The 26,671-nt window shown below is 45.4% G+C and overlaps 1 protein-coding gene across 1 annotated transcript; it reads left to right on the plus strand.

Annotated features, from left to right (window-relative positions):
• On the plus strand, window positions 14,852-25,823 carry LOC110403385 (probable G-protein coupled receptor 83). The gene is made up of 4 exons (XM_021406538.1): window positions 14,852-20,825; window positions 22,553-22,678; window positions 24,305-24,438; window positions 24,956-25,823. The coding sequence occupies exons 1-4, from the start codon at window positions 20,448-20,450 to the stop codon at window positions 25,575-25,577; spliced, it is 1,260 nt and encodes a 419-aa protein (XP_021262213.1). The 5' UTR covers window positions 14,852-20,447; the 3' UTR covers window positions 25,578-25,823.

The following is a 26,671-nucleotide window of genomic DNA, read 5'->3' on the forward strand; positions in this document are numbered from 1 at the left end:
CCACCAGGCTGCAGATGAAGATGTGTTTCTTATAGCTTTGGTTCAAAGAAATTTCTCACAGTCTCTTGCTGTGATCCAAGCTGCTGTTTGCAGGATGAAGCCTCTTAGGTTCAGCAAAGGCAGAATGAGTACAGAACCCTGCGGTGAAGCACGGAGCTGCTTGCCATCCACGCTGGGCCCTAGGGTCGTTCTGCAGCACTAATGGAGAAGCTGCCTCTGCAGGAAGGAAGGCAGCAGAGTTGGGATGGGCTGTGTGGAGCATTGCAATGTCCTCAGTGAGCAAAGATGCATCTGAACTGCTTTCTTGTTAAATAAAGCTGTAGAGGGAAGAAGGGGGAGAGAGAAGCCATGTGCGTAACCAAGGTACCACACTTGCCAAAGCATTGGTCTCAGAAACTGCTGTTGGAATTAGTTGCTGACTGTTCTGGCAATGGGAAAGCAGCAGGACTGGGCATGTGATTGATGGGACAGCTTTTACTGGGAATTAGAATTACAGCGTTAAAATTCAAATACTGCCTGTCTCCAAAATCAATTTGTTTGTTAATTTGTTCCTATTTGGGGGAAAGTAAATCTGTTACTCAGTAGGCATTCTTTGTAAACCTCAAATCCTCTGGTGTGCTTGAAAGGCTTTATTCTGCATTCGTAAACCTTGGGAAGGAAAAAGAAATAGTCACCTATTTCCTGATTACCACGGAGGATGGGTAAAGGAATAACTCAGCCTTGGGAGAAGGTATGGGATGTCAGATAAGGAACAGGAAAACAGCTTTGATGCTGTGCTGGCAGTGTGTCTGGCACAGCAGAGAGCAGTTCCCTGTGTTACTCGGTGTCATTGGGAATAACAGAAAATAGTCTTTCTGTAAGAGGATTATTGATATGGTAGGAAGTTTTGGAATCTATCACTGTAAGGATCTTAGAAAAAACCTGCTGCAGCAGTTCCCTATGAAATCTCTATTGTTGGTATGTAGGGTTTCTTGTATTCAAATGAAAGCTTGCACGGTGGAGCTGAGCATGGAGCAGCTCTCTGCTTTTGCTCGTACCGTCTCCTCCTGGGGCTGCTGTTGCTGCACAGCTGCTGATATGTGTCTGTGCTACTGACACGGACCAAGACAGTGTCCTGAATGATTTAGAGAGAGGTTGGAACTGGCTTTTCAAAAGTTAATGTGTTGAACAAGATGAAGTACAGGGATTATGAGTACTCCAATTTACAGACTCTCAATTTGTTAAAAATCTGAAAAACAAAGTGTAACAGCAACACTGGTTTAAAAAACACTAGAGTTGTTAGCTGGATTCCATTTATCTGAAAGCGCTGCGGTGCTCTGGCTCGTCTGGAGGAACTCATTAGTGGTGCATTGAACTGGAGTATTTGTCAGTCTGCTTTTAATACATGGTGAATAGATAATAATTAGGTTATGACTGGTACACAAGCCCTGAAAATTGCCTTTTTGCTTTCTTTTCCCAGTGCAAAAGAAATAATCATTCTGGGGAGAGTTCTGTTTTTTTTCATTTAATCTGCAGTTTGTCCTAAACATTGGCATAGCGTATATAAAATATAAACGAACGTCCTGGTGTTTGTGGACACACATTTAGCGGCAGCCAGTCAACATTTGCACAGCATGTGTTGTTGAAGCAGTGATGTAACCACACGGGGGATCCTCTTTGTCCCCAGGTTTCTGCAAGCCCTGTACGTGGGAGCACATCCCACCCTGTGTGAAGGATTTCATGTGCAAAGTTCCCAACTTCAGTCTTGCCGTGCTGTTACGCAGCAGCTATGCACAGAGCAGGGCGGGGGTGTTCTGTGTCTCGGGATACACCACAATTTTTGAGATGTAACCTCTTCCCACCTCCCAAAAAAAAGCCAGCCTTCAGTTCTGGACTGGAAGTTCCTGCTTCAGTGCTTCAATAGAACTGAAACATGTGTTCCAGTTCTGATTTCTAAAAAAACTGAGACAGTTTTATGTTAGAACTATGGCATCTCTTTTAAGAGCTGTTCACAGTGGGAAATGGAACTCGTACCTTCAGTCTCCAAAGATGTTCTGATGCTACTGGAATGTTTCATTTATTTTTACGAGGTATAACTGAACCTGATGTTTCAAGAAATAGCTATCAGTAAAATCTTGTGCAAGTTCTTCCCACCATTTCTTACTCCTGTACATTTCAGGAGACTTACCCAATTCCTCCTGTCATCTGTAACTTACAGAGAAAGCACAGCTATTATAAAACGCTAGTGACCACAATAAGCCTCATGGCAGGAGAAATGCAGCTGTCTGTCCTCATCCCCAAAGATTACCTGAGGAAGAAAGGCCTGACCTGCTCCAGCTCAACGAGGCAGTTACCCAGGCTGGGACTGGCACCACAGTGACCTGGCCTTGAGTTGGTCCCTTCTCTTACAGCCATTGGTTCTGAATCAAAGCACTTTGCATAAAGTGCCAAGGAGTGTTTGGAAGCAAATCTCTGCTTTAGCACAGCAGCTTCCACTTCCTCCTGAGCTCAAACCCCCTCTGACTCCTTCTCTGTCTTTCTTCATTCTGCCTAAAGATTTGGCTGCAAGCTTTTTTTTGTGAAACAGCTCATAGCTCTTGGCTCTCTCTGCAGCCGGTAGAGGCCCTCATCTTGCAGGTGGGTGTTTCATGAACTGGTCTGGAAGACCCAGCCAGGGCCCCTTGGCCGTGCCCATGGCCAGCCCTCGCAGCATGGTGTGAGGTGGGCTGCCTCGGGTGCTGCAGTCACAAATCTGCTGCTTTCAGTGATGTTGTAGGTGCATGGTTCAGAAATGGCTTCCTCTTGGGTGCTCTTCTTTTCCAAGGATGAAAGTGTTCCATAAGCTGCAGAGTTCTGTGTGAAATTGCAAATTGTAGATGTAATAAATATCAGGTTTGACTGTTGTTTTATAAGCAGTCTTCTGAGAAATCTGCTGCTGGTGTCACGGCTGAGTGATGTGATTTCCCGGGGGTGAGGCTGTACAAAGGCTTGATAAAACTGACAGCCATGTTTCATTAGCCAGCACGTTCCCAGGAGGCCCATCATCCATCACAGCATCCAGTCATTGTCAGCAAGGATGCTGGATGTGGTCCGTGGCCGCATAATTCACCTGTTTGAGAAACTCAGATAAATCTCTGTGAAGGTAAGTCATTGTGCTGAGCTGTGTTAGAACACCGAGACAGGCTGAAAGGCTCACGATTGAATTGGATGGGTTGTGAGGAAAGGAGTCTTGGATTGTTCAGCACAGCCAAGGTAATACAATGACTGGAAACACCCCAAAGCACCAGTTGAGTTAAAAATAATGGTTAACTACTGAATAATATAACCTAGGGGACTATAACAAAGCAAATATTATTTTGAGAGATTACACAAGGCTAGCTTTATGATTTTCTAAGAATTTAAGTAAAAATAGGTGATGCTGCCTTTTCATGGAGTTACACACAGCACTTTTGCTCTTAACTCCAACATTTTCAAAATTCCAGTTTGTATACATAAAATCAGATCAAACATTTTCTCATGTTTTGCCCATCAGTTCTGCAAACAATTCAGTAATAATTACATCCCCACTGATCTGTGCAATCCCTTCAGTTGGTCTGTGGCCTCTGCCCACTCTCCAGCTGTGCAGGCCCGGTGCACTGCAGCCCATCCTTCAGCACTCCTGTGAAGAGTCTCCCTCCAGGAGCGGTTTTGAGTTCTGCCTCAATCTCAGAGTTGGCCAACTGCAGCATATGTGCGTTATGCACTCAAGTGAGCCCCACATTGCCAGGAGTAGCATGGGCCTTCCTGTGTTTCCGCAGAGCGCTGTGGTAGCATTTGTGATGATTTTTCAAGTGATAACATTTAATTAAGTACTTTCTATCTAAAGATCTGCCAGCACCCTGCTGACATTCCTTGGTTCCTGCACACCCAGGCAGGCTGTGCTTTGCCCCCAGCGGTGCCAGCCTGCTCTGCGGCAGAGCTCCAACTCTTCTTGCAGCTACCTGACAGTTGCTGACATAGATTCCCCTTCCTGTATCTGCAGAGTAGGCAGTTTGTCACCTCTTCATGGATAAGCACTGAATCCATGCCTAGCTATTACTTAAATTGAAAGTTTTAAATCTAGATTGGATTGCTGAAGCTGCAGGTTCATTCACTCACCCATTTTTCTCTCTCCCACAGTACAGTGTGTATAATTAGTCATTTTTCTCACGTTTCTCACTGCTTTGCAGGCCCTGTGAGCCTTCACTGGCTCACTTGAAAGCCGTACATATTTATTCTGGCACTTGCTTTTACATCACTTTCCCTCCATGCAGAAGCCAGCATCATTTGTAAACGATCAGGCTCAGCGAAGCCTGGGATCCTGCAGCTTGTTCTCAGTCCTTTCAGCCCAAGAGTGATTCTGTAAAGGAGCATGTCAAAAAAAAAATCCTTTTCCTAAAAGCTATGCAACAAGAGATGAGCTCTTTCTTTGCTGTTAAGAAATCTTTTAGAAGTTCAGAAAGCAGTGGCTTCTGAGGCACTGCTGCCCGCTCAACCCGTGACATTTCCAGGTGCTGTGGCTGCATAATTGGGCTGTGATTGCAAGGCACATGTTCTAACAACTTCCAGAGTCTGATAGCAGCTGAGATTTCATGCTGCTTGTCTGTAAAACTGTAAGTGTACAAAATACTTGCCATCAAAAAGGTAACCATGGAGTTGGAATTTTCTATTCCATTACACTAAAAATGATCATAATGCTAAACTCTATCTGGACACGTCTAACTTGCGCAGAACAGCCTGTATGGACCTCCCGTGAACCCCGCTGTGGATATAAGTGCTCTACTCCAAATAATTTAATTGAAACATCACTCAGGAGGCTATGCTTTAAAATATCATTCAAGAGAGAAGGAAATAAGGCATTTTAAAGTCTGGTGAAAGCCTGGGGGTTTACATATGTTCATTTGCACCTCTCTGAGGTCGATCGTTAGACCACAAGATGAAGGCAATTATCCAGCTTTCTGCAGGCTAACGATAAACTGCTAAACTGGATGGGGATGGGAGGAGCTTCATAACATCAGCAGTGATGAAGCTCTTCCCTGTTCATTCCCTACTGAAGTATTACAGCACTACTCAGTTGGTCACCACAAAACGTGGTTAGCTATGTCTGCAGGGCACGGTTTAGACAGGCAGCAGAGAATTACCCGAATGCAAGCCTGCAGGGCACTGACAGGCAAGGAGGAGCCCCAGTCACAGATTTGAATTGCAGTTCATCCGAGTTTCCAATTAGATATCTCTTAGGCAGTGATTTTAATTTGTCTCATTTGTGTACCCAAGACAAATCATGCATGCAGAGAGCCAAGGATTCCCCTTCAAAACTACTTTAAGACTCCTTGAAAGTGGTCAGACACCAGTGAACTGTTTGGGAAAGTCAAGTCCCTTGCCTATCATCATGGCTCAGAGTTCAACCTGAGGAGTCTTGCAGGTCTGGCAGGTGGGGAGCATTCATTACACTTAATAAGAATAAACTGTTTCTACTTAAGATTGTGCTCTGGGGAAGATGATCTTACAGATTCTTGCAGCTAGTCAAAACATGCCATCATTTTACAAACATGTGTTTAGTTCTCAGTTATCAAGGAATGGGATAAAATTTAGCACTGTATTAACTGAAATATTGAGGAATGTGCTCTAGAAAAAAACTGTTTTATCCTTTTTCTGGGCTCCAGGCAAACACACCAGAGCAGAGATAAGAGAGACTGCTGCATTCCCTGACTTGCTCTTCTTGTGGCACTGAGTGAAACCCAAGCACTGGTCCCCCTGGTCACATTGAGTGGAAGCATCTTGATAAAATTGCTCAAGAAGCAAAAACTCAGATAAGCTGCAAACCTTCTGTATTCCACGGTCTCACAGACTGCTGTTTTATCTCCTTCCTACATGTATTTTCTATCTTCTCTAATATTCAAATGAAAATCAAGTCTGGCAGAGATAGAGGTCTCATATTCTGCATGGGCAAGTGCAGGACATTTCCCAGCAAGTGTGTTTTATCAGGCTCGATCATACCTGGGTGAGGAGGTGGCTCAGCGGCAGGAGGGCAGGTCTGGCAGAGAAACATTCCCACGCCACATGAACCTGGACAGTGTGAAGTTCTTGCTTATGATGAAGCGTTTCGCTTATGAGCTGTGAAGGACAGAACTGGGAACATCCGTGTTGGCACTTTGTTTCTGCGGCATTACTCCCACTCAAGCTCCTGGCAGACATCAGCCCCTGCTGGCCCCCACTGCTGCTGGAGGTGGCTGCTGTCCCAGGGATGGAGAGGCCTCAGGGCTGCGCTGGAGCTGCTGGGGAGCTCTGCCTCGCAACCAGCACAGCCTTCTCAGTGTGCCTCTGGTGAGGGACTGCTCTCCTGAGTGCTTCATGCTTACAGCTGCAGGCTGACATGATGGGCGCTGAGCCGTGTATCTGATGACAAATGTCAAAGGAAAGCTTACAAGGCTGATAATTTCAGAGCTGGAGTAGCACAGAGGAAATACTCTTTTTTTTATCCGAGCACCAGCAAATAAAATTGCTGAGTTTGTAGATCAGGTATGTTCTTTCAATATAGCTTTTCTTTCATAACTAAAGGAACAATATATACATTATTTTACTCACGCAACCAGCACAAAAAAGCAAATTGCAGTTCATCCCAGACACCCAGCCAGACAGTATAACGTTCACAGTCGTTACTGACCCTCCAAAGAACATTTAGGGAAAGTCATCCAATGGCATCTGTAAAAGATGACTCTGGTCCACACTGTGATTGCCAAGCAGACTCCATCCCAGCTGGGAGGAGCCACCCCTACTCTGGCACAGTGTCATCCACAAAAGCTCTTCAGTCGCATCTCACTCCTGACATTCTGCACCCAGGCTCCAAGCCAGTGTCTGCTGCCCTGGAAGCATCAACCTCCTCTCCTGTTGTAGAAGTTTGCGGCAGATCACCTCAGCCCGGGTGACCTTTGTGTCCAGCCATTGTTCTAGCCCTGCATGACCTCTGTCCAGCCTTTCCCAAAACACTATCAAAACGTCTGGGTTTGCACCAATACTCCTCACAAACACTCCAACACATGTTTTTCTTTGCTGTCGAAGTGTCCAGAACAGATATCAGCATTCCTTCTGTGTCCTATGTTTCAGCTCTGAGAAGTTGGTTCAGTAGAAAACAGAGGGAAGAAAAGATCACTATTCTCTAAGATGCTAATTAGTAACAGACTGGCCAAGCTGAACCCTGGAAATTCAGGGCTGGTTCTGTAGCCACTTGGCCTGCTTTTTCACTATAACAGAAGTGGCACTAAAAACAAATACATTTCCTAAGCCAAATGTTTGTGCAGAAGTACAGCCCTTGATTATTATTTCTTTCCATACACACAGGAAACTTCTCAATCTTCTTGAAACCATGGCCAGCTGCTTAGGGCACGATTATTGCTGGTTTACCTTCCAGCAGCTCCAGAGGCTCAGCATTTGCTTTAGCAGAGTACTCTCTGACACATGTCAAGGCACAACCACAGATCATGGGATGAAAAAGACATTCTTCGTTTGCAGGCTTCTGAGGCTTGTTGTTTTGTTTCAGGTTGACTCACAGCAAATGTTCCGAAGTGACTCAGAAGGAGCCAATATTTAATTACGGAAACATTCTGTACTAGCATCTGAGGTTCAGCAACTTAAGATGGTGCTGCTGATAACAATAACTTTGCACTAATAGCCACTCATTCAAGAATCTCAAGGTAGTTTCAGCATTAGTCTGCTAAGCTGGCTGAAGGGATTTAAAAAAGCATCAGAAGCAGAACCCTCTGCCCAGCTTGGGAAAAGTTTGGATGTGATTCAGGACTACTTTGCTTCAGATTGTTTATAATTAAAAATCCCTATTACCTCCTGAAGGCAAGATTTATGTGCAACAGAGCTACACTGGTAGCAAGCTACATAATACCTTCTTTGGCCAGTGTTAGAACTGCTGTTGTTTTGAATGTACAAAATGAGACTTCTTGTTCCCATTATTTTTGATCTTTCATAGGGCTAAGCTCTGGGAAACTTCAGGAAGACACAGACAATAAGACTGTTATTCATTTCAAAGAGATCAGAATTAGGACTAAAGACAGAAATAACCTTTTTGAGCTGTAAGCTTTTTTTGAGAAATTAGGTGTGTTTTCCTATATTTCATCTTAGTCTTTGCTCAGCATCGTTCTAGCACATGGGATGCCACATTAACTACACCTGTGCTTCTAACAAAGCCTTCATCTCAGCTGAGCTAAAGGAAAGTGACATAGAACAGCAAGTACATAAATCATGTTCCTCCAGCTGTTCACTCTTCTTCCGTTAACCATCTCCTTAGTGCCAGCAACAGAGAAGTATTGAAGCAGCACAGCCTGTATTTTATTCAAATTTTGTTTTATTATTTATTTTTCTAGGACTGCCTCTTGTGCTGTTGTCAATATAATCACAGCTGTTCTTGTTCTGAAACATTAAACAAAGTCCTAGGTGCTTGTTATATGGAGATGATAATTAACTACTATTTTATAGAAGAAGCCTTGCTTTAAAACAAGCAGCTCTTCAAGTGTTCAGACTGTAGGAGAGGTTGTGTCTGAGTAAATCATAGGGTTGCTCTTTGAAAGCAAGCTTCTCTATTTCACCAGCCTGAGGAGAATTAGAGGCAGGGAGGTACTGCGTGTGGTCAGCTCTGCTCTCTGCTGCTGGTTCTGCTCTGCTTTTGACTTTGGGTTTCCTCCTCCTTCTCTGGGGAAGAAAAATCTCAAACTTCTAGGTCATCTTTGATGCCTTAAAACCATTTTTTTTGCCTTGTGGGTTTCAGGACTGTTGCAATAGCTGTATGATCTATTGATGAACAAGGAAACTACAGAATATCAAAAAAGCATTTTGTATTTGTTTAATTCTCAAGTCTGTCCAATCTGAGGAGAAGTTCCATACTCCAAATAACCAGTGCCAATACAGAGCAGAGGAGAGAAAATGTAGGAAGCTGTCATCTGTGCTGGAAACCTTCCATCCAGGAGCCTTCACAGAGATCTTGTATCTCTCTACGAACTCGCAGTGCTGGGAAAGATGTAATGCAATATCAGACTTAATTTCTTTCTCCTATCCTGCAGTTCCTTACTTTCAAGCACCTCTTCCAAGCTGAGAGCATCCTAAATTTCTAGACACAATTGTAGCTCTTGTAGGAAATTACTTATCATGATGATTGCAGCCCTCGTAGCATCATTCCCTTTTGAAATTCACCAGTTTTAAAGAAATGAATTACACTATAATAATTTTATTCTTTTTCTGAAGGCACACGAGTTCTTGTCAAGCTGCATTATAAAGCTAAACCTTCAGGACAGTTTGACTATGTTGTTTTTCTTTCTTTAATACATGCCTCCCTGCATCACTGGGGCCCTGTTGGCAGTGATTCAATCCTTAGTTTTTCAAACAGCCCAACCTAAAAAAGAATGACTTCATCTAATTTTTAGGAGCATTTTTATCTTCACCACATTAGACACTTCCAGGACAATGTGCAGTTCAGAGCTTGCTAATGGCTCTCGCTGAGCAGTTTCCCTACTGATTCACAGTGCATTTTACATTAAAAAGTTCCTCTAGTCTCTTATTTGTTTGGAGAAGGTATGGAACTCTTTGCACTCACGCTTGTAAGTCGTGCTGGAGAGATGTAGAGAAGCACAGATGCTTATCTGTTATTCCTTCACTCACTTACAAACCCCTGATCTCAAATACTAGCGTGCTGGGCAGAAAAGCAGGACCAAAATGTTTCTGCTTTGCCGATCACCAATAATTTACAGTACTGCCAAGAACGTCAAAATTCAAGTTACTAGGAATTTACTGAGAACTTTCAGAGAGGTTTTAAGAGCAAAGTGACTTCCTGGGGAAGGCTAGAATGGAAGGGAGGTGGTGGTGGAGGACAGCAGTGGGCCTGGGCACAGGCTGGGCCCACGCTGCCTGTGACCCCCAGCTGGATACTGGCGCAGGGCTGTGCTGGGTGCAGGCCTGGTGTGGATGGAGCAGGGCAGCATGGAGATGGGCACTGGTGTGGTCAGCCCTGGGGTGCGGTGGGGCTCAGATGAGCCTGTGGGGCTGCTCCTGCCTGCTGTCAGGCCAGGCTGTGCACACACTGTCAGGCCCAGGGCCCTGCTAGGCCATGCGCTGTGGGGTTGGCCCTGCCTGCGTCCTCCAGCAGTGCAACTGTCACCCAGCAAGTCCAAACTGTAGATGTGGTGGTTGATGAGTCCTTGCTGTTCAGCCCAGCACCACTGTGTCTAGAAAGTGGCTCCCTGTCAGTCCCAAGACAAGTACAAGAGGTGTACCTTGTTTTTGTGAAGGTGTTAGGTAGTTTAAAGCCATCGGCAATGCACTGGCTGACTATCAAGGAGAAAATCCATCCACACAGCTCCTTGGGAAATCACCCTTTTTCCAAGTGGGCTTGCAGGATGGTGTGAAGCTGAGAGAAAGCTTTCCTGAACATACAGTTGGATCTAATGCAAGTCATCCGACTTCCTCCTCCCCTCAAAATGAAGGAGAAAGAGGCAGCAGAGTCCCTGAAAGCAAACAACAGGAAGTCTGGATATTGGACAGAGAAGGCAGCAGCTGTGTAATTTTACATAACAAAGCAATTTTAGGAGGTTTCTGCTTGTTCTTGTACTGTAGCACATCTTTTTGTTATGCTGCTATAGCTACAATTTGGCTGCACTCTGAAATGGATCAGCAGGAGATGGGGGTCATTAAAAATCCTTAATCAGGCGCAGAAGTGGCACTCATCCAGACCCCTCCATAAAGAGGTGTATTGGTCCAGGCTCAGAGGTCAACAGCCTCTTCCAGCCACCTCCAAGCTCCTGCAGCCAGGTCTGCACACGCCCTCCCTCAGGGACAAGCGTGAGGTGCAGGTGCAGGCGTGCTGCTGGGTTGCTTCCAGCTAGCAGACCCTTACTGGTGCCTAGTTTCAGAGCACCAAAATGAACTATGCTGCTTGCCAGTCGAGTCATTTGGAGCACAGACAGCTATTTTGTGATAGGACTCTGCCTGCTAATGATGCCATTATCAACATTCTACACTTTTTTTTTTTTTGCCTTATGGAGTGTGTGGTGCCTCTATTCCTGCTTTTGGAGATACAGAGGCTCATAGATCATTCAGGAACATGAATTGAGCATCTGAATTTAAAAGGAAGTAGTAGTGTGGATTTTGTTCTTGAAAACATGGAATTTAAGTGAGCACAATGTGACAAAGTTAAGAAGATAAAACTGCACTGGGCAGTTCTGGATTTGTAGTGATTATTGTAGGAGAAATGAATGAAATGCAGATGAAAATGAGAAGACACTGCAGGCAAGACTTTTTTTCTGTAATATGAATGCAAATCAATATCAGTGGGAGCAGTCACTGATGTTTCAAAAATTAACCCCTGAAACACCAATATTTCAAGAAATAGAGAAAATAAAGAATCTCAGAGTAAAAGCCATTGAAAGAGGAGACTGGGAATACTAGAAGGACTAAAGAATCCCAGTGGGAGGTGTTTGGGCTAGAAGAGATGTAGGAGGATGCTGTAAAGCAGATGAGCGCTAGTCAGATGAAGCCAAGGAGTGATGCATGAGGGTGAACTTCTCCCAGAGATAACTTCCATATCCCCAAAACAAGGCACTTTCCTGCATCTCACTGTTCCATTTCTGTGACTTCCCTCCCTGAAAGATGTGCTTGTTGCACCGGACTATTTCTTCCAAACTTGTTGACCCTTCCAGCTCTCAACTTTTTAACGAGATCACGCTGGGTTAACAGCAGATAAGCTCAGTAATTGCAGTCTGGTTTGAGAGACTGATGCTGAATTTATTTATTTTAAAGGAAATTCTGACTTCCTAAAGAAAACAATATATTATTTAATGGTGGCAAATTTTCTTCTTTGTAGCTAATTTTTCATGTTGCTTTTGATTACATTAATGTCTTGGCTTTTATTCAGATTCTCAGTTAAAAATTGGCATTTTCAGAATGTACAACCTGTGCCTGTTCTTCAGTCACTTCTTAAAAAAAGAGATTTGCTGCTCCAAGAAAGGGTTTGGAGCCGTGTATTTTGCAGCTCATGTCATCCCTGCCTCCAGGGAGCCTTCAGAAGTGTTTCAAAGCTTCTCACTTCACACTTCCTTTCAATTTTTATTTTCTGCATCACTTACTAAAGGAATTTGTTTTCTTTTTAAAAAAAATATTTGTAGCTTTTAGTAAAATCAAGCAGGATTTTTGTTATTTCAGAAACTTTAGAGCGGTTTTTTGATCTAGTGCAGCTTCAGATCTTCAGTGGGCAGCAAACCATGATGCACATGGACTTGCATTATGGTTGAGGGGTCTCTGTTATGTCCCTGGTCCTAAGGGCCATTTTTCTCTGCACATCATGGACAGGATATGACCCTGGAGATGAACAAGAAAACACTCAGTAGCAGCACAGAAAAAAAATGTGAATGAGAATTCAGATCATTCCTCTATGAGCCCCCAGTGTTGGGGAAGAAGGAAAAGGAAACCTCTCTTTCACTTCTACTTATTACTTCGCACAGACGTGGTACCGAGTGTCCCTTATTCTCTTCCCTAAGCCCCTTGTGATTTCCTGTCCCACAGACTGTTTTGGACTGTGTATCTGATGCCTCATCCCTCAAAGCCATAGCTCCTTTTTGTAGTCCTGGCTGTTTGGAAAAGATGCCTCCAGTGAGGGGCAGCCCAGGCGGTACTGCCTGCTGCAGCTTCGCAAGGCAGGGGATGCCCTCACTGTGCTCCACTGCGTGTCTGTCCATCCTGGGCAGTGTGTCCATCCATCCTGGGACTCACCAGCTATTCAGTGAGCAGCCAGCTGTGAAATATGTTTGGTGAGAACAGCCTGGTGCCAGGGAGGCAGGAGTCAGATGAACCGTGAGGTGTTAGTGCTGACACTGGCAATCGTAATTTTACTGCTGCTCATCCACTACTTTATTACCAAAGGACCTGAGGAATATCACAAGACTTTGTTCAGGTAGTGGAAAAAAGGTTAAATTATGAAAATTTGATATCAATGGTGGGTTTTGATATTTAATATATATTTCTGGAAATAATTCTGGGACATCTAGTGTGCTGACAGCCTTATGAACAGGAGAGTGACTGAAGGAAGGGAAGCAAACAGAAGCCTTCTCTATTTGTGCTGTTCAGTACCTTGCTTGGAAATAAGAGTTTTCAGCTTTCTTTCCCTTATCTTTTTCTCTCTGGGTGTTATGGCCACATGTAATATCTCTCTCTGCCTCCCCTTCTTGCTTCATCAGTCCTCTACTTTGTATTTTCCCCTGTCCCAAGCTGCTAACAGCCAGGCCAACCTGGGGGGCAGCTGGCCAAACACCAGCTCTTTCAGAGACAAAGGTGCTCTAAGTCAAAGTGGTGCTACCAAGAGAAAGTAACAGATGTACTCAAAGGGCTTTTAGCACAAAATATTAGAAAGTTTTGCATTAGTTCCAGGTAGTGGCGCTGAATATTTCAGGTGTTTCATAGTACGTAGGATGAACATGCTGAGTTTTGCCCATGAATCATTTCAGTTATGTTTGCTAGATCCAGTCCATGATATGGAGTTAATGCAACATATTTATTGCAAGGTCATGCAGTATGCCAAGCTCCAGTTCCCCATGAATATTTGTACAGAAGCATAGAATGGTTTGGGTTAGAAGAGACCTTTAAGATCATCTAGTTCCAACTCCCTTCCTATAGGCAGGGATGCTAGACCAGGTTGCTCAAAGCCCCATCCAGCCTGGCCTTGAATGCTTCCAGGGAGGGGGCAAGTGCAACCTCTCTGGGCAACCTGTTCCAGTGTCTCATTGCCCTCAGGGTAAAGAATTTGTTCTTAATATCTAGTCTAAATCTACCCTCTTCCAGTTCAAAACCATTTCCCCTTGACCTGCTACTACAGGCCCTTATAAAAAGTCCCTCCTCAGCTTTCCCATAGGCCCCCTTACACCAGCCTTCCAGTATCTGAAGGTCTCCCAGGAGCCTTCTTTTCTCCAGGATGAGGAGCCCCAGATCTCTCAGCCTGTCCTTGTAGGGGAGGTGTTTCAGCCCTCTGGTCATCTTCATGGCCTTTCTCTGGATGCTCACGCGCCTGTGTGCCTTCACTAGGGGAAGGCTGGTTTAGCACAGGAAGAGAAGTCGTCCTTGGCTCCTCACACACACATCATGGATAATCGCACCCATCTGGTCATCCCTTCTGCTCCCTCCACAAAATCACAACTTCCCGGGATAGCTGTGAGAACAAAAGCTCAAACCTCACTTTGGGGAGGTTGAATTAAGTACCTGGCAGGTAGGCAGTCTCAGCACCTTTCTTTCCCATTGCTCCTCACAGAGAGGATTTTTTTTCCTCTGTGAACAAAGACATCAAAACTGTGCAGTGACTGTTCACCTCCAGGCAAGTCGTTCCTCTGAAAGGAAAGCATAGCTCTAGGAGGAGGGCCTGAAACTAATTAGTGACGTTTTCTTTGGAGTGACTGCTTGAACAAGATGTACTCCACCCACTCCCTTTGTAGCCCTGCACTTTTCCATTATACGATTCACTTCTCTCTTTGTTTACTGATGCTACTTCTTCAAAAGAGTAAGCAGATACAAACTGCTGCGTTCTTTACAGGCGTATGAGCTTGTGGGGATCTCTGCCCACAGCCTTGCCTTCTGGGTGCTGGTGTAGCATCTGCAGCCTGTGCCGGGGTGAGGGCAGCCCCTAGCCCACCCCAAATGCAACGCAAGCTGCACTCTGTGCTCCCGGCAAGGCTGAGCATCCTGCACCAAGTACCAGGTTTGAATCAAAGGAAAATTATAATCTCAGCACGGCTTTTTTTTTTTTTTTTTTTTTTTTTTTTTTTTTTTTTTTTTTTTTGCTGTGTTTCACCCTGAGGCACAGTTATGAGCACTGGAGGTAGCAAGCATTGTAATTCTCAGCAGTGTGGAGGTAAAAGCTGGCAGAAGAGCAGATGCAAAGCACTATGATAGCAACACTTCATCTTTTCTGGGTGGTCATGCTGAACAGCTGGGTGTGAGGGGACCTGTGTCTGGCCCAGCTTTGCTCATTGTCAGAAGCAGAATTCTGCTTCAATTCAAAATAATTGTCTGGAATACAGTTGTGGTTTTTCTTGAGTTTGGTTCTTATAATGTTTTTTTCTTAATAATATAACTTCCCCACTAAAAATATAAATAAACCTGGCAATAAGGGGAACTAGCAATTCCACATACATTTAAAAGCAGCATGAAGAAATGCATCCATCTCCTCATTGGCCCCATTAGCGGGGACGGACGCGGACTGTCAGGTGTCAGGGTTTCAGGAAGGGGCTCAGAGCACTGGAAGGCTGCGCTGGGATTTGAATTCCCTGGACTAGAACCCTGTAACAAGAAGAACAGGCTATCAGGAGAGAGGGGCTGTGTTTCCTATCATCTCCTCAGAAGTGACAGCCCAAAGTACACAATTGTTTTAAATAGTTTTCCTTGGTTTTGCAGACACCCAGACTTTGGGTAGTGAGCCAGCATTCACAGACTGTCCCTGCATGTGAACTTCTCCAGTTGTGCTGGGGTGTCACTAAGCCCAGCAGTCACCCTGAGTGTGGGAGTGTGAAAAGAGAAAAGGGAGAACAGAACTGTACTTGATTTCATTGAAATTTGGAGCTGAGAGAAGCTGAAACAAAGCAGAAATAATGTAAGCCATTGTCTGTGAAGTGCGTGGCAAGCTGCTCTCCTTTGCAGCAGGCTGTTTAGATCTGAGCACAAAGCCATTCATACTGTGACACTTGAATCCTGGCAGGTCGGTGACAGTGCTGGGTATGACACTGCGCTGGGTAATGGTATGTTACCACAGGCAACAGCAGCCACGGGAGCTAAATGCTCTTCATGGCCTCTGTGACCGATTTCTTTCCTTTCTGCAGAGTCCCCCTCTGCCTGGCTCTGCGACTGTCTCTCACCTCTCTGCCTTTCTGAGGGGATGAGGCCCAGCTCCAGGCTGACCTCAGTCCTGAAAGCTGAAGGCACCACTGGCAGCTTCCTCAGTCAATGCTGAATGGGTGAAGGCATTAATTGGATGCTGAGCTGTCAGCAGGCACTGGGCAGGAATCATTTGTGGTCCCAGCGGCGTAGTCCTGTTTGGGTTGGAGCTGAATCACTTTGACAAGGACTCAGGGTGCTGCACGTGGAAGGGGCTCACATCTGGGTGCTGCACTGTCATGGCAGAGTTCACAGAGCGGAGATCAGACTGAGGAATTATTACTTCCTAAATAAGCCCCGTCCACACCAAGCACATCAATGTTATTGCCATCAGCAGAAATGGAATTAGTTGTCAGGGAGTGTTTCCAATCTAAATGTTAGCAGCTGTTATTATTTCAGTATGGCAAATTTTATGATTTTGCCTACAAGTCTGCTCTCAGTAAATTTAAAAATTATGTACAAGCCAGATTGTATCTGCTATGGATCTCACTTACCAGGAGAGGAACACAAGAGGAAGACTGCGATGCATAATGTCAGTGGGGATGAAGAGATACACAGACCAGACCTGACATAGCCAAATGCTGCAGACTGAGCCCCATGTGCCCCCTGCAGCTTGCAGATCTTCGGGTGCTGAGCACCTTGCATAGAACTGCTGTGCTGGGACAGCGGCTCTGCACTGCGCGGCTCTGCACCGTGTAGCTCGCAGGCACTGTCGGCTTTGTGTGAAGCTGTTCTGCACCCCTACGTTAAAAATATTGGAGGTTTTGAATTGTCAGCGTGTCTGAATTTCAGAGCTGCGTTCTTTAATTCACTCCTGGGACAGTCACTCCATTATCACCAGTTGTGGGGAGTCTATGAAATCTTTTATTGTCTGTGTAGTGTCCTGCACAATATCTGTGCCTGTTAATCCCATGTTTCTGACTCACAGAAGCAGTACTGATCACTGCAAATGAAGAGGAATACAGTGTCCTCGGAGCATTAAAGCAAATCTACAAGGTAAGAATCCCAGATCAGAGACTTCAAGGACTGTTATTCATAGCACAACTTATGAGTGAAGGAAAAAAAAATGGAGGGATTTGTATACAGTTCTGATTGTTTCTGCTCCTTCACCAAACTGTGTATTTAAAACAAAAAAGTACAAACTGCTGGCTTCTCTGGAGAACTGCAGTCTTCCAGAGCACTCTCTGAAGGAACTGGTACATTGATGGAAATTTTGATCATTTAGACTTAGGAAATGTAACAGTTGAATTTTCTCCCTTTTGTCCACACTCAAGCAATGAAACATTGCATCTTCCCCAGCTACTTTCAGCTCTGAATTGCGCAGCACAGACATTTTCTCTTTCAAACCAGAAGTCCTTGATCAGCTTTTGGGGCCACGTGGGCTCACACCTGGGCACGGCCATGCTTCTGCCCTGAGGACGCTGCCCACTCCCCATGGATCTCTGCAGGTCGCTCTGCTGCTCCATCGTACATCCTGAGGTAGTGGGAAAAGGCTCAAATTGTGAATGTGTGAGCAGCTTTATCTGGAGCAGCTCTCATGAATTTTCCTGGCTGTGGGAGGCCCATGGCCAGCATCAGCATCTATGCTTGCAGGGAAACGGATGGGTGCGGTGCCAGGAAGAAGAGAAATGCACATCTTGAGCATGACAGAATTTTGGGAATAGCAAACTCTCTAATGTAGTGGCCTTGTATACTCAGTATCACCCACATATCTTCTTATAAAGTATTTACATACCTCATAAATATGGAATAAGATAACTTGCAGGAATCTGTAGGGACAATCTTATTCAGCTTTTCAAACTCATTATGCAGGTAATGAAAGCATTTTCCTCCTGCTATGCTTGTTGCACAATGGCGCTTTTGTCACTGAATTCTGACTTCATCAGCCAAGCACAATCCTGACTGCTGATGCAAAAATCATAAATGGATTATGCATATTAAAATATTTTTCATGATATTGAAAAATGAATGAAGATATTTCTATCTAGGAGTTTAGTTGCCCTGAACAATTCAGCTGCAGACCCCACATCTGTGTAAATGATGTGACTACTCCCACTGGCATCATCCAAGCATAGAAGAGCCCTCCTAGCTGAAGCATTAGAAATCACCATCAATTCACTTCATTTCAGGTCCCCAGCACTGCTGACATCCCCAGCTGTGGTCCTCGCAGTGGTCTACAACTGAACGTATCTGCAGTAGCCATTAAGGGCAGTGCAATGTATCTGCCAGGAGATGTCCTGGCCAATTCTGGGCTTTCTTTCAAAGAGACTTGAAAATATCTTTATAAATTGTCTCTTGAACTCTCTATTCCTCTTGATTAAACAGGCAGGGCTAATTACAAGATAGAGCCCAGAATTATCTACTAGAAGACGGATCTTTGTTAATGAAATCCATTGATAATGAAACTAATGATGTCCAGCGCTCAGGGCTCTCCTTGGTGAAGGATGTAGTGCTGGTTTGTGAGTGCACAAAATGAATGTAGCTGGCTCTGGACCCTCCCTCCCAGGCAGTTATTTGTGATTGGTTTTATTTCACCCCACAGTACAATAGGGTAAGTAAGAGGTCTCTTTTACACCTCTGTTTACACTAGAATTACACCTATTTTGCTCCTCTCTGAATTCAAGTATCTACATCCCTCTACTCAGAAAAAACAATATTATGGAAATGAAGCCATCTTAAAGTTTTTTCTTTGAATCTTCACAGGAGCAGACAGGAACAAGCACTTAAAAATACTTACTGCTAAGACTGTGATAGCAGAGCCTGGGGGGAAAGGCTCCATAACTATCAGTATTTGGCATGTAGTTCTGGACTGTCTGGTAATGAAGATGAATCATGTCTTTTGAAGCTCTTTCTTTAAAATTAGCTTAAATGAAGGTGCAGGAGTGAGCATTCTTGACCCTGGGCACTTCTACAGAATGTACAGTGAAGCTGATTGCTGAATTATCTGGCTTATGTTTGTGAGATGGGAAAAGGTCCCTGCAGGCAGGCACAGGGAAGGTATCCTGGAACTAAGACAGGCAGTGATGTGCCCATGACAGCTGGCCTCATCCTGGCTGGGTGTATTTGTGCCCTTACAGAACAGAAGCTAAGAGGAAAAAGCTGCAGCACCTGCCTGTACACTCATACCCCGAACCAGCTGCAGGCCGATCTCAGTCCTAGTGGCAGAACATATGAGAAAAACACTTATGACAAAAGACATTCTGAATGGCCAAAGGTATTTTGAATTGTCAAGCCAGTGCTGGGATGCTGAATCTGCCAGAAAGGTGAAGCTGCCTTCTGTCTCCAACACAGCAAGAAACCCGGCTGCTCGTGCCCAGCCCCACTGCTGGTGCTGCTCTGGCAGCTGACCACTGGCTTTGAGCTCAGGGACAGAGCTGCTCTGCAGGTGGCTTTGTCTGGAGAAGAAGGGAAGGAGAAGATAAGGGATTCCTGCCTTTGCTGTTTCTGGCCCTTCTGCTCCTGCTCTCCCATCCTGCCTTGGTGTCCAGCTGGCCAAGCTGCGATAGAGTCTCCATGAACACCCAGTAGCATCCTGGAACTTCTGCTCTTGTTTCCATATCGTGTTTCACTTTTTATGGTGTGCTCCGCATCACGAGGGGATTGCCAAGGGGTCAATACCAGGCACAAAGTGGGGAGCTCACTGGAGGAAGAAATCTTCAGATACTCTCTGTCTGCAGAATCACAGAGTCAGAAACTCTAGAAGGCAGCAAAAGAAAGATGTTGAAATTTAGTAAAGAGGCTGCACCCCACCAATCTTTTGTGGTGGGTACACAGAAAGGGGGGAAAAGACAGGAAAGAGGGAAGATAAGATAACATTTCTCTGTATTTTGCTGCTCTGCTAGAATCTGTAGATGCCAGACACTTCCATCACCTGTCTGTGGGGCTGCAATCCATCTCAGGGTGAGCCAGGAGGAGATACACTATTGGCTATTTCATATGCAGTGTGTCATCTGGAAAGCTGTATATAGAGCGAGGAAAGCGGGGACCACTCAGTCTCTGAGCAAAGCTGCTTCCAGTGAATAGCTCAGAGCTACTTTGAGGATGGAAAGAAAAAGGAAAGGCTTCCTTTGCTTTTTTTGGTTCTGATAAGCGCTGAAAACTGTTGGGAAATTGAGTGCTGATTGGTGAAGGACTGTGTGGAATAGCAATAGAGCACTTTTCCACAGAGAAGTTGTGGGAGAGAAGAACAGTACCTGGGAGGAAAAATTCACTAGGATTTCTTCCTACGTACAGAGAGGAAGTGTTTGGGGATATTTCAGCATCTGAATCAGCTCCTATATACAGGACGTATGCAACTGAAAATGAAGATCAGTACCTGGAGAGTCCTGGAGAACAGCTGATGCATAATCAGCACAGGAAAAAGGACCTGTTTATCAACTCCTTTATGTGGTTTGCAACTGCAGGGCACATTTTTACAATGAAAGCATGCATGTTCCTCCCTGCAACCGCTGACTGTAGTGCCTGAGCTCCCGGGAAGGAGGAGGGCAGGGAAACGTGCTGCCGGCCCCAGGGGTGCCAGGGACACTGGCAGCGCTTCCTGCACCATGAGCAGGCACACGTGGTTCCCTCTGCAGTACATCTCCAAGCCCTTCTGGAGAGCAGAGAATCACACCAGCACCAGCTTCCTCTCCACTCGGTACAGCTTCCCGAACCAGTCCTTCTTCCACAGCGATTTGGACCTGGAGGACCTGGGGGACTTTGGCAGCAGGACCAAATATGAGGGTGAATCCCAGAGCAGGACAGTGCAGGCGCTGCTGATCGTAGCTTACTCAGTGATCATCTGCATCTCGCTCTTTGGAAATACCCTGGTGTGCCACGTGGTGATCAAGAACAAGAGGATGCACTCTGCCACCAGCCTGTTCATCGTCAACCTGGCCGTGGCCGATGTGATGATCACCGTCCTCAACACCCCCTTCACGCTGGTAGGACCTGTGCAGGGCTCGGTGGGGCGGGGGGACATGGAGCAGGAAGGTGTGTGCACGCATACATCAGCACCCTGCTCATATGCAGACCTTTATATCGGCGCTCTCCCTCTGCTCTTGTCTCCCGGACAGGCTGTGCTGTGCCCCACTCCTCCCAGCTCCTCCTGTGCAGATATGGGCTTAGTGTAGAGCTGGGGCCTCGTGCCCTCATGTCCTAGAGCCTGCCAGGAGGCCCCCTCCTGGTACTGTCCCCCCTTTTCAGGATGGGGACGATACTGGAGTGTCCTGCTTGTACTTTAGCGGGGAAGGGAGCAGGGATATATGTCTGGCACTTGAAGGCACAATTAGCTGTCAATTTGCTATGGAAACGATGCAAACAGAATCACTGCTTGTAAAGAGGGCTGCAGGGGAACTGCGAGGTCTGCGCTGTGCTGTGCAGCTCGGTGTGCCTCTGACCAGAACCGGGAGTCCTTTGTTTGCTCCCAGACACTAAATAGTGATAGCCATAAAGAGAAAAACAGAGTGAGGTGGGGAGAATAGGCTGCTGCATTGCCTACAAGCAGTACAATGTAGGACTGTCTGTATAGCTGAATTTGGCGAAGTCCTCTGTTTCCAAAGCCTCCCAAGCGCTCCCTCTGTGCTCCTCACCCAGAGCTGCCCACGGCTCTCTTTCACTTTCCAGAAGCACCCCTTGTGTTGCTGATTTGAATTCACCTTTTCTTAAACCGATCCTATGTCTCTGGTGGGGTTTCTCTGCCTTGCTCTGTTGGGACTGTTCAGGGAAAGGACAGTTAGTGTTGGCACAATGGTTACATATTGGGCACAAGTAATTATGTAATGGTAATCCCTCTTAGAAAAGAGCTTTACATTAACTTTAGAGAAAGAGAAACTTGCTGCAGTTTCACTGTCAGAATCATAGTTACTGAGTTGTCTCTATGGGAATTTAATCAGGATTAAAATGGTAGATTAATTGAAAACGTTAGCTAGTCTTGACTAATTTTCTGTGTGGACATATGTTCTGCTGCCAATGTGCCTGATTTCAAATTAGCTTAATCTACATCCAGAATGAGTTATATTAAATGTTGCACAGTAAGGAACCGCAACGTGTGCGCAGGGAGCAGAACAACAGCAGGTATTTGGAATAACTGCCTCTCTAGGAAAGCCACAAGAAGCAATGCCTTCCAGGAATCTGTACGGGATGGCACGGCGCCTTTCTGCTGCGCTCTCAGGGTTCAGACTCCCTGTGCCCTCCCCAGCCAGGATTTCATGCCTGGCAGAGATAACATGGGCACCAGAGATCAGATTGATGAGGAAGGCTCATGTGCTAGTAAAGCGTCAGTTGCTTTCTCAACTGGAGGGGAAATTTTTCCTCTGTCTAAGCTAGTGACACCTCTGAAATTGCTTCAAACCAATGAACCTCAAAAAATGTGACAAGACCTCACAAGGTCGGACCTCAAACAATGTGACAAGAGGGAGCCAGCCTTAGAGATCTGGGTGGAGCGTGATGCTGCCGTCCCCGTGCGCTGCTGAGCGGCCACAATCTGCTGGCCCCAGTGCAGGGCACCAGCTCCGTTCCAAGCCTTCCATGAGTTCTTCTTCCATGAACTGATCAGTTTTGAACCTGTGGAAATTTTATCATGGCATTTCTTCCTTACAGTGCTCCTGGAAGCCTATTTGCAACCCTTCAGATAATGCACAGTTCTAATCCATTTTTGCCTGGTCTTCAGGTGCGGTTTGTGAGCAGTACCTGGGTCTTTGGAAAGCTGATGTGTCACGTCAGCCGGTTTGTGCAGTACTGCTCCGTCCATGTGTCCGTACTGACCCTTGCTGCCATTGCTCTGGATCGTCATCAGGTATGTGGTAAACCTAACAGCTGTGTTTGCTAGAAAGTAGGGAGCTACATGTGTAGGTTTCAAGTTCCAGTTCCTGAAAACCTGAGTTGTCTTGGGAATGAAGGAATCGGGCTGGAGGATTCTGGCTTTCACGCTGCAGGACAAAAATCTGCTTCTTCACAGTGACGGTGATCAAACAATGACTAGAGAGGTTGTGGAATTCCTGTCCTTGGGGATATCCCAAACCCAACTGGAAACAGCCCAGGGCAGCCTGCAAAGTACCCTTTCTTTCAGTGCTGGAGCCTGCAGTAATGGTTGTTACTGAAAAGCAGGACAAATGACACAGATAAATGAAAATTAAAGCAATAACTGATTCCATTCAGGTTGCCTGGGATGTGCTCCATCTGGTGTTGGAACACAGATCATCCAATTCCACCTCAAAAACTTTGGTAGTCTGCTCATTCTACAAACAACATTGCAGCTCCTGAAAGAAAATTCCAATAACAATGCATTTTAATTGGCAGATTCCAGATTGATCGCCAAGCATGGCTATGCATCAGGAAGTGTTGGTTTAGGTACAAGAAACACAGTAAGTGCTGTTAAATCCAGAGCAGTAAGTTCCTCAGTACTGGAATTAGCCAGCAGGGCACAAGGAGATATAAACAGAAGCAAGGGGACGTTGCTGAGCAAAGAGAAAGCAACACTTGCCTCTAGAATAATTTTTAGTCCTGAGAGGTAGCAGAGCAGACATGCTTCAGGGGAATTATAGAAGCTTGGTTAAGCAGGTGTTTATAACAAGATTAGAAAAGACATGCAAAGAATACCAAAGACTTTATCAGCCAAGACATCATGGGTATGACATGATAGATCTGTTTTCAATTGTTATTTAATCGCATGATATAATCATTTGTAGTTCACCATAGCTCAGTGCTCATCCAGACTGTATGACTTCTGAAGTCAAACTGCTGGTGGTACTCAGCATGTTTCTCTGCTCAGGGCCCTGGGCCAGCAGCATCATTTCGCACTTGCATAACTCATTGCATTTTCCAGCCTCTATCATCTCAGAAGTGCAATAAAACGGGATCCTCCTGTCCACCTTGCAGCACTGATGGGTGCAGAGCTGCCACAGTGTTTCAAACTGCAATGTGGGGCTGAAAGAGTGACCAAGACATTGTGAAATTAGCCTTCCTCAGCAACAAACACGAGCACTCCACCACTCCGTACCCAGTACTGCAGGGGACAAGCTGGACATGAAGGAGACCAGCTTTCAAGTTTATTAGTGCCGTGTTAGCCAAAGATTACGTGGAACTATAAAGTTCTCAAGCACCATGTCATATTGTTGTGCAAGTATGCCAAATGTGAATACCACAGCTGCCATCTGTATTTGAGACCTCATCTGTAGTAAATAAGAAACACTTTGTGCTCCCCATGGTACAAACCAGAACAGATTCCTGGCTGTCAATTCCTACCACGCTTAATGTCCATGCTGAGTGTGCCTTCCTGTCTTGGAAAGCACACATGCTGATCAATGTCAAATGCTCATTCTTGGACACAGACAAAACAGGTACGTTTTCTTTTCTAAAATCTGAAGCTCATTTTTATCAGTTGAGGACATTTTAATTCCACTGGATCGGTTGTTTTCTGCAGGTTATCATGCACCCTCTCAAGCCACGTATGTCCATGGTGAAAGGAGGGATTTGCATCATTATCATCTGGGTTATGGCCAGCTGCTTCTCACTGCCTCATGCCATTTATCAGACCTTGACAAGGTTTTATATCGGGTAAGGCATTTGCACAGTGCTCTTTTATATGATGTACTCAGTTTAGTCAAGGTCATGCAGATTCTAATGCACGCGTTTCTCTGTCTGAGTTATTGAAATGGGAAGTACGGTGAAGCAGAGAATTTTCCTATGCCTTTGAGTAGGCGGTGACTTTCTCTCGAAAGGATAATGAAAATCATTCAAATTGCTTTCAGGCTTGTTGTTGGTTGATGTTGGCTCAGAGATTCAGTGCTGTCATTTGAATCAGACATAGAAGAGAGATACTGTTCTTCATAAGAGGGCACAATGGCCAGTATGGATAAATATTCCATTTTTTTTATTTCTGAAGATATGTTTAAAATATCTTCATTGAGGCCAAAGGTCAGACTTAATGTAGAATTCTCCTTTGAAAGAAGCCCTCATCCGTGTTACTGAATGAGTTCTGCTACCTGTACCTTTACTGAAACGTATAAGCTTGTCCTCCATGTGTTGTGTGATGTGCGGTGGGGTTGACAGCTCTTTCTCTCTTTGATCCCAGGAACAGAACAATCCGAACAGTTTGCCTCCCCAGCTTCCCTCCTCCTGCTGACCTTTTCTGGAAGTATTTGGACTTAACTACATTTGTTCTCTTGTATGTTCTGCCCTTGCTTGTGATCTCTGTTACCTATACCATGGTGGCTAAGAAGCTCTGGCTGAGAAATGCCATTGGGGACATCACCATGGAGCAGTACTATGCCCATCAGCGGAAAAAGAAGATGACACTGAAGATGCTGATGGTGGTGGTGATTGTGTTTGCAGTGTGCTGGTTCCCTCTGAACTGCTACGTGGTGCTGATCTCCTGTAGGGCCATCCACAGCAGCAATGCTCTGTACTTTGCTTTTCATTGGTTTGCCATGAGCAGTACTTGCTACAATCCTTTCATTTACTGTTGGCTGAATGAGAACTTCAGATCTGAGCTAAAGTCCTTGCTGTGTGTGTGCCGGCAGAGGAGCACAGCCCAGAGCCACGCTCTGCAGTCCATCTCCCCTCCATTCAGGCCCGCCTGGCTTGAGAGCTGCCAGTACAAGACAGGCAGCACCTGCCAGAAAACAGAGCCGACCCAAAGGAATTCTACCAAGGCAGACATATCCAGCGTTCAACCAATTGTGGCAGAAAACTAAATCCCCGATCTGATGTCCAGGCAGCATTCAGTCTGTCCCAGTTCTGGGAATTAAGATGTGGTCAGCAGTGATAACGGTGTGGCAGCTGCTCAGCAAGATGCTGCACTTTGGATAGGTAAAGCCTGCACTGTAACACAAAGACAAATGTTTTTTAAAATCCAGAAGCAGGAAAAGTTGGCACAAGGTTTGTTTGTAAACCCCCCTAGATAACACAGAGCATGTGATAATATGCCTTCCACGTAACCTGATTTAGAGTCCTCATAGGCAGCGCCAGGCTCAGCAGCTGCACGTGGCTCCATGCCCAGCCCAGGAGCAGCAGTACCCTCACCTCCAGGTGCTGGCTGAGCCACACTGGCAGTGTTACCACATCAGGAGATGCCAGACTTGGCCCATTAATTTGATTTGTTTACAGCATCGTCCCAGTGCCAGGCACAGCACCTGCATCTTGCCCTGGACCCAAGGCCTTTAATTTGAGAAACAGAGGGATGCATAGAGAGATGTAGGTGAGCATGAGGGGTGGGGAAAAGTACTCAGCCCTAGAGGGTGATTCTCATCTTAACTGTGAAAAAAAGAAATCTGTAGATTCATTGTAGAGGCTTTTGGCTTCCTCTTCTGCACGCTGCTGTAAACTTGTCAGGCTGGTACCCTGAATTCAGGCTCAGCATTGGATTGCTGCTATTGCTAAATAATCCAGTGCTAATTGTGCAGGAGATGACTTTGGTAGTGAAGTAATCATTAGCTGATAGTGTAACTGTTAAGCTGGTAATTACAGCAGTGACCTTATTTCACTGTAGATTTTGTTCATTTCTTGAATTTTTGGTCACTGACTCAGACCTGAGGATTGTTCCCTGTTCTTAACCTATTTTCTATACAAGAAAGGCCTAGCTGTCACAAAGCTGTTATTTGCACAGATGTCAGTGTCTGGTAAGGTGAGAGTGAACCCAATATTTTACATGACAAAATGAGAACTCATTTTTTTCTGACAAAAAGATTCTTTGGCTTTATCAAGTGGGAAATCCTCCTCCACAGTAACTGTGCTGACTCTTAAACTTTCCCTTATTCTTTTTTCATTTTAATATTCTCTTGATGAAAAG

The sequence above is a fragment of the Numida meleagris genome, chromosome 8, assembly GCF_002078875.1.
Source record: "Numida meleagris isolate 19003 breed g44 Domestic line chromosome 8, NumMel1.0, whole genome shotgun sequence".
NCBI classification, from domain to species: Eukaryota; Metazoa; Chordata; class Aves; order Galliformes; family Numididae; genus Numida; species Numida meleagris.